The following is a 14243-nucleotide window of genomic DNA, read 5'->3' as shown; positions in this document are numbered from 1 at the left end:
GTGTGCAGAAATGTATTGAATAGCTTTGAGTGTGGCACAGGGGCTGTTGTGACTACCTTACTCACCATTCAGAGTCTGCCTCCACAGAACTGATCCAGTCATCATGCATCATACACTCCTCAGGCTGAGGTGCTGTGAATCTCTCCACGTACTCTATCTCCACAACCTCTTCCTAAGGTCACACAGGTGCACACAAGTGAAACACACACATAGCCCTTGTCATTGCTTGTGAGTTTGCTGGGCAGTGTGAATGCCAGTCAGTAAGTGTTTTTAATATGACAGGATGATCTCACCGTGGATATGCCCTCCGTGTCCATGTGGATGGACAGAGACGTCCGCAAGAACTGACCGCGGACCAGGAAGTCAAATTCGACTTGGCTATGGGATGCTTGAAACAAAACCACCACAACATTTTGTATAATTCAACACAAGTGTCATTTAACTAGAAGCAGTTCACACTCGCCGTTATAACCTATGTCTCTCTAATTCTGGAGAAACTGTCCGGTTCATAGTGAGTGCCTGTTCTCACCATTCTTTGCTTCCAGGAGTTTGTTGATGACATTGCTGAGATCTTGCACCTCGGAGGCTGCTGGTATGGAGAAAGGGACGTCATCTATTGCATATCTGAAAGAAAATACCTTGATGTTATTGAAGGTGACTAGTCAGTCACTGAAAAAAAAAAAGAAATATTAGTATTTCTGCCGGGCTGTAACTATAAGGATTTTAGCTATAGGCACGAATAGCCATGGTATGATGTAGCTTAGATAGAAAGCTGTGAAATGATGACGGTGAACGTTATTGGCTTGCATTTGTTATGAAACAGTTCTGACTATAAGCAAGCTAATGTTAGCTGTTAGCTAACTGGCTAGAAAATAGTTAATTGACAATGCTTCTCGTATTTAAGGTAAACTTACTTTATATTTTCTGTGAAGAACCTTGTTTGTAATTGAGACATTTTTGCTTTTGTATGGTTACTAGCTACAAACTAAAAGCTAACTAGATTTTCTGTTAGCAAGGTACTTTATAAACAGGTCTCATCCATGCAGTGTGCACTCTTGCCATGTGGTGTGAATGAAGACATTTTAGTTGAGCACAGGAAACTCAATCGACGACTTCAATCTAGGAATTTCAACTAGTAATGTCTGAGCTCTTGCCGTCGGTAAGGGTGTCACCGGTAGTGTCGCTGAAGTGTAAGCAATGCAAACTCCGGAGTCAAATTGTATGCAATTTGTTGTTGTTTTATAATAAAATAAATAGATTGATAAAACATTTTGAGGACATTCTAAATAAAGTAGGAGGGTTAGTGTCTCCGTTCGTCCTCATTGCTGCCTTTAGGGAGTTCACCAGAAGTACTGAGTCCACCCTCAGTACCTCTGGTCAGGGAACCCCAGGCTCGTGCCCTCAGAGGGGGGCTGGTAGGATCCACGGTGTGAGATGCCCTGACACACGTCAACCGTAGCTGGAGAACAGAAGCCCTAAGCTGTGTGACAGAGGGCTGGAGCCTCTTTATCAGGCTCAAGGACAGCACAAAGTGACTGCCCCAGTCACCACCAGACTGGCTGAAAACATTCACTGTGCCTGGGTCTTGTTGGCCTCATTAGCCAATCTGGATGGCACCTTTATCAGCTCTTCCCTTTGCCCTTTACTCATTTTCTTCAGGAGACCCACAGCCTGGGGTTTGGAACCAGTGGGAGAAAGACCATCAACTTATGGTTTAACTGGGTGCAGTCGGCAGGTTTAGCATAATAGGGAAGCACAGCTCTGAAGTCACAAGAAATTTAGCCATTGACGTCACCATAGTGAGTATGCGTTGGTGAAAACACATGCCAACTGTGCAGATGCTGCTTGAATACCAGTTCTGGTCTTCCACAGAATTTACATCTGTAATGCTGTTTAACACTGTAAGCAAGGCACTGATGAGAACTATAACAACATTGCAAAACCTTCTTAAGATATATCTATACTCATGACTGATGTTTGATACATTGAAAACAGTTGGCATGGAATTAAGACATGAGCCTTACGATTTCATTCCGATGTAGGAACTGCAGAGATGTGCTCTGTATACTCAAATGAATAATTCTAGAATATTAGTAACTCAACAGTTTCAGCTTGGCTTAGTGAGGGCAGCAGTTTACAACTTTCATAAATAAAGTTGAGTAAATTGACTACTGAAAATATATTTTAAGAAAAGACAAAATACCAGAATTAAAATAAACAAATTCATTTAATTGACCAGAAAATGACATTGTTAGCCTTTAAAGGCAGAGGCCATCCTTGGAAAAAAGCTTTTTTATATAAAGGAGGTATGTGCGCAGAATGAGACGAGATTGAGTGAAGAAACAAAGTTACACTACACTAAATCGATTTTCAATGATTTTAAACTCAAAACATACTCACATACAACATGACTCACAATCATCCAGACTTAAGCTCGTAAAAACATGTTCATTACTCATTTAGGAATGAACAATTTCTTAAACGAAGACACCTGGTTCCCACAACAAAGGACCATGCCCAGTCTGAGTCAGATGCATGCACAGTGACAAACGCAAACAAATAATATACACTATATCCCCATCCATCTTATTCTCCTTCCTCCTCTTTAATCTTCTTCTTTTTCTTCTTCTTCTTCTTTTCTGTGGTCTTCAAAGAAAAGAAAATACAAATTAATATGTTGGCAAAGAAAACCAAAAGAAATGCACACAAGATACTGAGGATTCCAGAACTGATCCTTACTTCCTCTGTGGGCTCCTCCTCCATCTCTTCCTCCTTCACCTCCACCACCTCTTCCTCCTCCTCGGCTGCAGCCTCGGCCTTCTTGTCCTTCTTTTTCTTCTTCTTCTTGGGAGGTTCTTCGGCAGCCGTCGGCGTTTCTGGTTGGGTACAAACCACAGCAGTTTTTGAGCATCTCAGGAAAACAGTCCAGTAAGCGGCCATCATGTGGGTCCACCAAGGTTACGGTTTGTGTGACCCGTCTGATGTGTGGTCAGAACTCACCCTCTGCTGCTGCTTCCTTCTTCACCTTCTTGGTCTTGACGGGCGTTGTTGTGGCTACCTCTTCCTCCTCTACCTCCTCAAACTTCCTCTTCTTGGAGGTTGAGGGGAGCGTCGAGTCACCAGAGGGATCGTACACCTTAACGTCACTGGAGGACACAGGACATGCGTCACTTAACATCTATTGTAATCAACAAATTCATAAATAGCTCTAGCAATTTCTCGACTAAAAAGGGCATGCATGTCCCATACTGAGACCCAGTTTACCTTTTGTGTTGGTATTTATCAGCCCTGGCCAATGCTTTTCCTGATCCAGTGATTTTTCTGATCTGAGGAGAAAAGTGGTCAAATGTTAGCAATAGTTTTTGTTTCCCAAATCAGTTCTCATAAATGCTATATCAGTCTGATAATGGAAAGAACACAGATGGATTCCTAATGTACTTACTCCCTTGTCCTCCAGGTTGCGTAGTCTGATCTCCAGCTTAGCACGGTTCTCAATACCCATCTCAGCGTTTGTGTCTTCACCCAGGGCATCATAGCGAATAGCTAGGGATGCCTTGGCTGCAAGCATTCTGGAGATCTAAAATGGAGAAAAACACATTTGCATTCAATTATGCAGCAGTGTCCAATACACAGTCCTGACAAGTCACCATGTGACCATCTAAAACAGCTCCAGTCTGGATGAATGACTCCACCCCCACTCACCTTGCCCTTGTTCTTGGCTGTGGTCTGGCCCACCAGGGAGGCGTGGTAGATCAGCCCGTACTTGGGCGTGTCTCTGCGTGTCTTCAGGGCTCTGAACAGGGCCTTCTCTGCTCCCAGGATCTGCACTGTGGAGGCGGGGTGCTTGGCCAGATTCAGCAGAGATCCTTTATATGGACAGAGCGTCAGACTAGGACAGTCAGTTTGAGGTAAGGGGTTTGGCATGTTCATGCTAAATGAGGAGTTGCACTAAGGGAACAGCTCTTAACTAGTTTCCATTTGTTCCTAGTGTTGGGACAAGCTCAGATGAGGTAGTGACTTAAAGCCATCAGGTAGTTTCAGGAACAGTGACATATAGTCATCATCATCACTGCTTGTTGTATGCACTTTTATATTATATCTGCTGACACATGATGCAGAGAAAAACAGTCCCCATGTCATTAATTTGAGAATTGTGACTCACCAGCATGTGAGATAAGGCGAGCGCCCACCAGTTCTCCCACCATCACAGTCAGGTTGGGGGCGATGGCCGTCATACGGTTCTTCAGATAGTCGTAAAGCTGTGTGCGGTACTCTGAAATATCGATCACCTAGGTAGGACAAAAAACAAGACAGTGAGTGTCAATGTGATAAGGGTTTACCAGACAAAACCCTGATGTGCGGCGTTGGAGAATGGCCCAGGGATTAACATGTGACTGTTCAGATGAGGTAGTGACTGAAATACCCACATGGTCTGTTTCAGGAAAAGGACAAATATGTCGTCATCATCACCACTACCAATGTTATCCCAGATCCTAGGGCAATATGAGACCATTGTCTCTGTATGGATTGGTTTCTGAGTTGATTTTTACCTGGTCACACAGGTGCATGATATTGTTGATGTCCTCCTCGGATACCTCGGTTCCCATGGAGATTTCAGCGGCGAGTTTGACCTCGGCTTCAATCTCCTCAGGGATGAGATCTGACAGGTCTGTGGTGGCCACGTTGGTTCGGACACCTGAGGATGAGGGGTCAAAGGTCATTCATAAAACCCAAAACAGGCTGTACATCAAAAGCAGGGCATGTTTGGGGGAAGGGGGGTCATTCAACCTAGAACACTATTTAAACTATGCTGTGTCAGACAACTTCCTCAGAACCCATTCAGGCCTGTGTTTGTACAAACCTATCTTGCGGACACTCTTGCAGTATGCCAGGTTGTCGGTGATGATTTTTCCCAGCTCTGGGAAGTGCCAGCCGTACCACTCTCTGCAGCGCATGATGTAGTTGTTCAGTTCTTTATCCAGGTCATCCAGCAGAGCTAAGACAAGGCGTAAGAAACAAATGAGCTGCCAAAGCCTTTAATCATTAAAGGAGCACCACATGCCATGTATGAGGGGAGCTTACATATGGCTTGAACGATCATGGTGTCCACCTTGTCTGGACTGAACTTCAGCTTGTAACGGGACAAACTAAAAAAGAAACCAGACATCAGTTGAGTGTGATTGAAACAAAAACAGTCACTGTGATTCAAAGTTCTCAGTTGTTTAGGTGTTGCCTCAGCGGTAGTGACGAATGCTGAGGAAAATCAACAAGTGGTTTCAGACAGCATATTATAATCATGGGCAGCCTACCAGCCAGATGGGTGCATGTAAGTGTATACACACTATGCCATACCTGTGTGCAAGCCCAAGGGACATGGCACTGATCTCACGAGGAGGCAGGCCAGTGATGAGCCCCTCCATCTGGGTCCTAATGCCCCTCATAAGCTCTGCTATAGCAGGGCTGTGCACACAGCTCAGGTTCAGCTTGTCCTGCACATGCAGCAGGGAAAATGTCAGGGAAACTGCATTGAGATGTCCATCAAAGTTGGTTCCATTCACTGTTACCTGCCCAAAAGGGGGACAGAACACACCTTGATCACCCCTCCGAGTTTAACATCACTGATGGCAAGCTGCTCGTGAGCCTCTTTGGCCACCACTTTCTTCAGGATCTTCTTCAGGCTTTTCCCGATCTTCCCCTCAGTCATGGCAGTTGCCGCTGTTAACAGTGGAAAGATACTTGTTAGGGTGAACTGCTGCTGCATTAAGACTGGTTTAAATGTAATTGCATTGCAGTTTGTGTTTTTTTAACTGAAAAGGCTGTGGTTGTCTCAGTGGTAGTGACGAAAACTGCTAAATGACCTCACACTTAAATCAGACACAAGAGATACATCATTGACTCCACAGCCATTAACTTTGAGAACCATTTGATCATCTGCAAAATATGTCATGCACAAGGAGGCTACAGTATCTGTGCTGTTGATGTGGTTTACCTGCCAATGCCTCTGTGGTATCTTGGAATTTCTCAAAGTGTTTCAACTTCACACTGGCAGGGAAAAGTACAGTTAGTACATTCATTTTAGCTTACAACATCTCAATAATTGACGCCAGCACAAGTCACGGTAAACCATGTTAAGGCAAATGTTGACCGAGCAGCGGTCAATACTCACACTTTGTTGGCTTTTTCTGTGGTTTCAAACTCCTTCCATAGATCGTCGACCTCTTCGAGTTTCGACTCATCGAGGACCTGTGATAAAACATTTCACAAAAAAAAACATCACGCATTTGTGGTGTTCAAAATATGTGTTATTTTCGCGTAATTAAAACTAGTAGGAGTGCTACCACATGTCGTGGGTCCGCACGCGGTCCGTGAAAATGTATAGCATCTACCTACAACCGGTTTCAAACTATGATTTTCTTGTAACTAATGATAGACCATATATCGACGCAAATATGTTTAGTTTGGTAACGTTTTCCAAGTCATGTAAAATATATTTTAACATGAATGGTTGACGTCAGGCCTAGTCCATGCGTGCCTGCTAAGCTAGTTAGCCCAGACGCACACAGCGCCAACAACTTAAATCTAGTGTACTTTTGGTAAAACCTAGCAAAATACCTACCTTAAAAATTGCATAGCCAGCAGCGGTCTCAAATAAAACGAGCATTGTGATGCCTTTAAGCAATGAATACAACACTGCTGCTCTCCAAGAGAGCCTGGTCTACCCACAAAATCACAACTACCACGCTGCACAAACTACTTCTGAACTAAGAGAAGGAAAAGACATGCTTGCATTAACGGTGGGCGCACGGTGGACACGCGGAGACGTTCATGAACCCGGAAGTACTTCATACTGCACCACTTCGATTAAATGTTTCCAGAAAAAAAGATGCATTTGTTTATAATATATTATGTACATCTGTGTTTGTTTTTCGAACATATGATAACTATTTAAATAAAGAATAATGAGCAGAAACTTTGTTTATAAAACGATTCCGTCATTTCCGTTGTTGTGGCTACAGACTTCCGACTTCGCCATCGTTAACCAACAGTGTATGCACTAATCCATCGCTGTTCTGGTCAAGAAGGCCAAATAGCGACAAGGTAAGAGTGGGTAAAACTTGTAATTTAGCCTTATTTGTTCATGTATCGTGCGTTGTTTTGCATGTCAAACTAATCTAATTGCCGTTCATGCGATACAACCTCACCACCACCCCGTGTCCTTGAAAGGAAGCTAGTTAGCCTAGCATAGTTTAGCCATTCCGTAGTCCAGCGGTGTGGGAGTCAGAATTTAGTATAGAGTTCAGAGAAGGACACATACCATTTGTGGCACAAATTAGTAATGACTTGGAACTACACTTTAGTATTAGTATTTGGATATTCATATACATATCAATATTAATTGTGTTACATAGACAGCTACTGTTGTCAAATCGTTGTCTAATTGGCTAACATAATCAGGTTTTGTAACGTTGTTCTTGCTGTGTTGTGTATAGATTTGTATATATTTAGTAACGCTACTTAATGGCAAGATGTCAGAGGTTACACAATAGTACTATACTAGTCATATTGTAAAGCTCCTGTCTGTCTCTATTTTGTCGCTTCTCTTTCTCTCCAGCATCATGTTGCGTTTGCCAGCCGTGAGCCGCGCGCTAGCCGGGACAGCCAAGGGCAGCCTTGCTCCCGCAAACAACGGTAACCAGGCCACGATAAAAAAAATGTCTTGCACTGTCTGTCTGTGTATGCCTCATTATTGTGGTGAAGCTTCAGCTACAGTGGGGTTTAACATGACCCTGGTGTCCTTACGCACCCTCAAATCACTTGGATATCTGCCAACGCAGTTCCCCAGATCTCCCGTTGAGTTAATCATGTCAACCATCTTGCACATGCCTTTCCTATTTCATTTGTGCTTTCAGTATACGTTTACAAATATTTCTGTGTGGTCAGTTTTTATTTTTATGCCTTCAACTAATAATAATGTGTTGATGCAAATATGTGTTTGCAGTGCGTACCTCCATCCGGGCAGCTAGTAATATGGTTGAGGTGTTTGTGGATGGAAAGCCAGTGGAGGTAGCAGCTGGAACTACTGTGCTGCAGGTAACCTCAGTGTGACTGCTATATTGTTAAATGTTAATTAGCAATACCGTTTAAGCATTTGTTTACATATGGCAATGCATATTGGTGTGTTTCTAGGCCTGTGAAAAGGTGGGTGTACAGATCCCACGGTTCTGCTACCACGAGCGTTTGTCTGTCGCTGGGAACTGCAGGATGTGTCTGGTCGAGATCGAGAAAGCTCCAAAGGTAACATGTTCACAAAGTAGTAATTGTAATGATGGAATGTACTGAGCTAGACTAAACACACTGTAAACTGTGGGATTTTGACGGAAACACTGTATTTGTTGTCTGGTCAACAGCCTGTGGCAGCATGTGCGATGCCAGTGATGAAGGGCTGGAACATTCTCACAAACTCAGACAAGACCCGTAAAGCGAGGTACATTGGCATACTTGACTTTGGTCAGCGACAGTTACAGATGTACACAAATCTTGGATGTTGTCGAAGTGGTTTTTTCACAAGGGGGCGTGTGTGATTGTGTGTAAACAGAGAGGGGGTGATGGAGTTTCTGCTTGCCAACCATCCCTTGGACTGCCCCATCTGTGACCAGGGAGGAGAGTGCGACCTACAGGCAAGTACATATGCTCACTCTCTCACACACACACACACTCTCGCTCTCTAACCATGTTTTGTGTTTACGCACCGCAGGACCAGTCCATGCAGTTTGGTACAGACCGCAGTCGGTTCACTGAGACCAAGAGGGCGGTGGAGGATAAGAACATCGGGCCCCTCATCAAGACTATCATGACCCGCTGCATCCAGTGTACACGCTGCATCCGGTGAGCTTTGCTCTGTTTGTCCCTTTGGGCCTCTGTACTCTTCTCAGAAGTGTGGGCCTATGTTTTTAGTGCTACATCTAGTTGATATTGGAGCCTGGCTCTGACTGGTCATCTGGGAACTTTCTTTACCAGCTTCGCCAGTGAGATTGCTGGTGTGGAGGACCTGGGCACCACCGGAAGAGGTAACAACATGCAGGTGGGCACGTACGTGGAGAAGATGTTCATGTCAGAGATGTCCGGAAACGTCATTGACATCTGTCCCGTGGGAGCCCTCACCTCCAAACCATACGCCTTCACTGCCAGACCCTGGGAGACCAGGTAGAGAGAGAGAGAGAGAGAGAGAGAGAGAGAGAGAGAGAGGAGAGAGAGAGAGAGAGAGAGAGAGATGAGAGAGAGAGAGAGAGAGAGAGAGAGAGAGAGAGAGAGAGAGAGAGAGAGAGAGAGAGAGAGAGAGAGAGAGAGAGAGAGAGAGAGAGAGAGAGAGAGAGAGAGAGAGAGAGAGAGAGAGAGAGAGAGAGAGAGAGAATGTAATTGTTTATGTTTTTGTTACAGATTAAATGTTTTGATCATTTTAAAGACTGTTTTAACTTTTTGCGTCTGTAGAAAAACCGAGTCCATCGACGTGCTGGATGCAGTTGGCAGCAACATCGTGGTGAGCACACGTGCCGGGGAGGTCATGAGGGGTCATGCCCCGTCTCAATGAAGACGTGAACGAGGAGTGGATCTCAGACAAGACCAGGTCAGATTCAGGTCAAATATGAGTTCACAATACGTGGGCTGCAAATACATTTGAGATCATCCCCTACCATGTATTCATTGTACCTGTATCCACTGAAGTGTGATTCAGGGTAATTTACTGTATATAGGTGGGTGTAAGAGAGTTTAAGTGTGTATTACATTGTTTGTGTGTAGGTTTGCATATGACGGGTTGAAGAGGCAGAGACTGACCCAGCCCATGGTGAAGAATGCGTCCGGTCAGCTGGTACCCACCTCCTGGGAGGATGTCCTCACCCGTGTGGCCGGAGCAGTAAGTAACACACTGTATCCTGTACGGCGCGTTTCAGTGTGTGAAGTAGATGTCATGCATGTCAATGTGTGTGTGTGTAGCTGCAAGGAGCCCAGGGCAGTGACGTGGCGGCCATAGCGGGAGGCATGGTGGATGCAGAGGCCCTGGTGGCTCTGAAGGACCTCCTCAACCGGCTGAACAGTGACACCCTCTGCACTGAGGAGGTGTTCCCTATGTCGGGGGCTGGGTGAGTGTGGTTTTTGTGGGGGGGCCGCTCAGGAAAGTGCTGCTAATTGGGTTTGATGGTGTTTATGTGGTTGGAACACGTTGTGGTTTGTGACTCTGGTGTGTGACGCTGTAGTACCGACCTGCGCTCTAACTACCTGCTGAACTCGCGGATCGCGGGCATTGAGGAGTGTGACCTGCTGCTGCTCATAGGGACCAACCCTCGCTACGAAGCCCCCCTGTTCAACGCTCGCGTCCGCAAGAGGTACGTTTACGCACGCAGACACACACAAACCCACACGCCCTTGCTAAGAAGTTTTGCTAATAACAATATCTGAATGTCATTCCCCACCCCTCTCTCTCTGTCTGTCAGCTGGCTCCACAACGAGCTGCAAGTGGCGCTGGTGGGGAGTGAGGTGGACCTGAGCTACACCTATGACCACCTGGGGGAATCTGCCCATGTGCTGCAGGAGCTGGCTAATGGGACACACCCCTTCTGCCAGGTACCCATGGCAATACACAAGTCATTGGTGGGAGCTACTGGAAGTGATTGGCCACATTCACTGGCCACATTCTTGTAGCTCTTGCTTTCAGTAAATTGTAGTTTCTAAAAGTCAGGTTTACTTTCTGGCCATGTATGTAACCCTTCTCTCTCCCTGTCCCATGTTAGGTGCTGGCCGAGGCCAAGCGGCCGGTGGTGGTGGTAGGCAGCTCAGCTCTGCAGAGGGAGGACGGGGCGGCCATCTTGAGCTCTGTGTCCACCATAGCCCAGAACGCCAGGACCAGCAGCGGGGTGGAGGAGGGCTGGAAGGTCCTCAACGTGCTGCACAGGTCAGCTTAGCCAGTCCAGAGTCTGTAGAACATCTGTATGTATTATTATGTGTCCAGGAATCCAAAAGGCCAATCACAGTTAGCATGTTAGCTTACTTTGTTCTGACCAAACGTGCAGTTGTCCCACTTCTTCTTTGCATCCAGTTCAACTGAGGCTAGGGGCTGTCCTGATTGGGTTGTGTTTGTGTCTGTCTCCACAGAGTGGCCAGTCAGGTGGCAGCTCTGGACCTGGGCTACAAGGCGGGGGTGGAGGCGATCCGCCAGGCCCCGCCCAAGGTTCTGTTCCTGTTGGGAGCCGATGCAGGCTGCATCACCAGACAAGACCTGCCCAAGGACAGCATGATCATATACCAAGGTGGGAATGCACACGCACACACGTTAACGTATGATTTCACATGATATCGTACTTCAGCACACGCTTGATGCTCATGCCATATGCGGTTCCTCCTAGGTCACCATGGCGACGTGGGAGCGTCCATGGCTGACGTCATCCTCCCTGGGCCGCCTACACAGAGAAGGTGGGAACCTACGTGAACACGGAGGGGCGGAGCCAGCAGACACGCGTGGCCGTCACAGCACCCGGCATGGCCAGAGAGGACTGGAAAATCATCCGAGCCATCTCTGAGGTACACACTCTTAACAGTATTACTCACAAACACACACACATCCATGATACACTTTTAGAGACAGATTCTGCTAGCTTTGGCATGTGCTGTGCCTGTTAAACGTGTGTGTTTCCAGCTGGCTGGCGTGACTCTGCCCTATGACTCTGTGAACGAGCTGAGGGACAGACTGGAGGAGGTTTCCCCCAACCTGATCCGCTACGATGACGTGGAGGAAGCCAACTACTTCAAACAGGCCAATGAACTCTCCAAGGTCACTGCCTGATCTTTCACCTCTCAGTCCTCAATCTCGTTATTGATCAGATGGGAGGCCTGATGATATTTCTGTATAAAGGGCAAGTCATTTCTCTGTATTCCTTATATGTTGATCCGTCTCTTTCCTTCAGACGGTGAACCAGACTGTCCTAGCAGATCCTCTTGTTCCTCCTCAGCTCACGGCTAAAGACTTCTACATGACCGGTATGTGTCTGTGTGAGAGACAAATGTCCTTACTTGTAGGTCAGCTAGATCAAACATTTGTGTGTGTGTGTGTATGCGTGTGTAACTCTGGCTCCCTCTTTCAGATTCTATCAGCAGAGCCTCCCAGACCATGGCCAAGTGTGTAAAGGCTATCACAGAGGGAGCAGATGCCGTTGATGAACCTTCCATTTGCTAAACAAGCGCACACATATATACACACACGCACACACACAAAAACTCGCACACATGTATTGACATCACATTAACATTCAGTGGTGACTCTGATTTATTTAAGTTGTCCTTGCTGCTTGTTGTATATGATACCATTTCCACTCTTGTGTAACCTGTACAAGGGTTAAGAAGAGGGCTTTGTTGAAAAAAGCTGTAACTGTTATGATTATGAATAAATCTTTATCCTTATGTGTCTGTTAGGGAAACAATGGAGTTTCAGGTACGCTTTTCAGTGCCATTTCACCCAATTGATGGAGACGTCTGTTTATGAAGGATACAAGTTGACTACATGTGTGAGCTACTTTATTAGTGGGATTTGCCAGGGTTAGACAGTGTGGGACAATACAGGGTCACATTCATTGTTTGGGTGGGACAGTAAGATGATTGTCAATTGTACAACATAAACACAGGCTGTTCATTTGCCAACTCTAAACAACTGACATGAACGTATTGTATCCTTACAAAACACATGATATTGTCTTAGGACTAAATATATTACAGTAATACTGTGACATGTAAAAAAATTAGCTATGCTTCTAGTATGCCAAGCACAGCTTAATTCAGTGTTTCCTTATTTTACGGTGATACTTCTGAGTGCTGAGGTCAGTGGCGATAGCTGGGATGTTGGGCGGGCCACGTGCAGAAGCATTGAATTCTGGGTAAAGGTCAGGGGTCAAATGAGGTTCCAGACAACAGTCAGTGCGGCCACTATGCCATTCAGGACAGCCACGCTGTAGCCCACATGGAAGGAGTGGCCTGTCAAACGCCTACAAGACACACACGAACATGCACATGCACACATCATAACAAGAGCATTATCATGTTGCACAGCTATGCAAGGATAGTTTGTTCCTTTGTTGTATACGTGTACTTAGTTCCCCTTAAACTTTGAATGGAAGTGTGTGTGTTGTGACTGTGTAATACCTGAGGTAGGCAGACGACAGGGGGGTTGGGGTAAACAGGCCTGGCTGATATGAGTCAAAGTATGTGAGTGTCCATGAGAAACTGCAGCAGGAGAAGCCAGCCAACATTGACAATACCAGAACACTCCAGAATCCTTCAGAGACAACAGGGAGGAAAGGAATCAAACCAGAAATATGTGGCAGAAAATGTAGGAGAAGGAATAAATTGCGGTCTCAACACATCCACCTGAAACTCACCCAGGACGCGGACCTCTGTCCCATCCTCCCCCAACATCCTCTCAGCACTCAGGTCTGAAACAGTTACAAACGTTACAGTGGGAAAACAGCATATCAAAACACAAATGTAGCACGGTGTTATGTTTATGTGGATGAAGGGCATACCTTTTATAATGATGTATAGAAATGCACAGAAGACAGCGACAGCCAAGACCAGGAAAACACTACAGAGCATTGACAAAACCATCTTTGGCCATGGTCGCGGGTTATCCCAAAAACTCTTGCTCGGCTTCTGGGTCTGAGCTACCGGTTGTTTGAACTCCAAAACAATCCCGGTACCACTACGAGAAACGTCTTGGTCCTCTGGTTCCAACTCTTGGTCTAGTCTTTCCCCAAACATATCAGTGTCACTTACGAGAGCTGTCATATCGTTGGTTAACCGTTGCATATCAGTTTCAGACCAATTTTGGAATACCTTGCAAACGCGAAATTGAACTTTTCTGTTCCAATTCCAAACAAACGAGTGAAAACGTAGCCACTGCACAGTAACTTGATAGAAAATAACGTATTTATACGGGATTCCCTGTCATTCTGAAATGAAACCAACAATCTTGTTCTAACATGACCCGAAAACTTCGTAGACACTAACCGCTTCCGCGTGAATACATTAAAGTCCGCCCATTACCTTCCAGCCAATCAGAAATCAGATAATTGGACGTAATAGCGATTAATCTGATTTTTCGATGTTCTGTAGTCAAGCCCATGGGTAGGTACCACCTTATTGTATGTGCTCTATATTAAAGCTGATTAATTGATCGAGTGCAGTAGAGTAGATAGGGGGTC

At 45.6% G+C, this 14243-nt stretch overlaps 4 protein-coding genes and 3 non-coding genes across 7 annotated transcripts; 1 reads left to right on the top strand and 6 right to left on the bottom strand.

Annotated features, from left to right (window-relative positions):
- Nucleotides 1–51: 51 nt before the first annotated feature.
- wdr12 (WD repeat domain 12) lies at nt 52–1067 on the bottom strand. The gene is made up of 4 exons (XM_047031264.1): nt 915–1067; nt 530–624; nt 294–388; nt 52–172 (listed from the first exon to the last, which is right to left on the bottom strand). The coding sequence occupies exons 1-4, from the start codon at nt 953–955 to the stop codon at nt 62–64; spliced, it is 342 nt and encodes a 113-aa protein (XP_046887220.1). The 5' UTR covers nt 956–1067; the 3' UTR covers nt 52–61.
- Nucleotides 1068–2208: 1141 nt separating this feature from the next.
- Nucleotides 2209–6812, bottom strand: nop58 (NOP58 ribonucleoprotein homolog (yeast)). Its single transcript, XM_047031466.1, has 15 exons — nt 6617–6812; nt 6167–6243; nt 5990–6042; nt 5591–5715; nt 5353–5489; nt 5083–5147; nt 4862–4996; nt 4551–4696; nt 4163–4289; nt 3703–3866; nt 3443–3577; nt 3265–3326; nt 3001–3146; nt 2740–2876; nt 2209–2646 (listed from the first exon to the last, which is right to left on the bottom strand). The coding sequence occupies exons 1-15, from the start codon at nt 6659–6661 to the stop codon at nt 2587–2589; spliced, it is 1614 nt and encodes a 537-aa protein (XP_046887422.1). The 5' UTR covers nt 6662–6812; the 3' UTR covers nt 2209–2586.
- LOC124475091 lies at nt 3995–4078 on the bottom strand. Its single transcript, XR_006956890.1, has one exon. It is a non-coding gene; the product is annotated as a small nucleolar RNA SNORD11B (small nucleolar RNA).
- On the bottom strand, nt 4392–4478 carry LOC124475090. The gene has a single exon (XR_006956889.1). It is a non-coding gene; the product is annotated as a small nucleolar RNA SNORD11B (small nucleolar RNA).
- LOC124475087 lies at nt 5815–5905 on the bottom strand. Its single transcript, XR_006956887.1, has one exon. It is a non-coding gene; the product is annotated as a small nucleolar RNA SNORD70 (small nucleolar RNA).
- A 200-nt stretch (nt 6813–7012) lies between the features above and the next one.
- ndufs1 (NADH:ubiquinone oxidoreductase core subunit S1) lies at nt 7013–12450 on the top strand. Its single transcript, XM_047031272.1, is given in 21 exon segments — nt 7013–7098; nt 7613–7689; nt 8000–8091; nt 8188–8295; nt 8409–8485; nt 8597–8678; nt 8756–8886; nt 9019–9204; nt 9490–9568; nt 9570–9625; nt 9799–9913; nt 9994–10139; nt 10254–10382; nt 10491–10620; nt 10788–10948; nt 11149–11303; nt 11400–11447; nt 11450–11574; nt 11690–11824; nt 11958–12030; nt 12135–12450. Coding segments are annotated over 20 exon segments (2193 nt in total). The 5' UTR covers nt 7013–7098; nt 7613–7616; the 3' UTR covers nt 12227–12450.
- Nucleotides 12451–12684: 234 nt separating this feature from the next.
- arl6ip6 (ADP-ribosylation factor-like 6 interacting protein 6) lies at nt 12685–14093 on the bottom strand. Its single transcript, XM_047031273.1, has 4 exons — nt 13566–14093; nt 13422–13475; nt 13186–13318; nt 12685–13028 (listed from the first exon to the last, which is right to left on the bottom strand). Exons 1-4 carry the CDS (start codon nt 13846–13848, stop codon nt 12935–12937), a joined length of 564 nt encoding a protein of 187 aa, XP_046887229.1. The 5' UTR covers nt 13849–14093; the 3' UTR covers nt 12685–12934.
- Between the last annotated feature and the right edge of the window lie 150 nt (nt 14094–14243).

Source organism: Hypomesus transpacificus, chromosome 12 (genome assembly GCF_021917145.1).
Source record: "Hypomesus transpacificus isolate Combined female chromosome 12, fHypTra1, whole genome shotgun sequence".
Lineage (NCBI taxonomy): Eukaryota > Metazoa > Chordata > Actinopteri > Osmeriformes > Osmeridae > Hypomesus > Hypomesus transpacificus.
The sequence above is the reverse complement of the archived record's forward strand: the minus strand, read 5'-3'. Positions and strand labels throughout refer to the sequence as shown.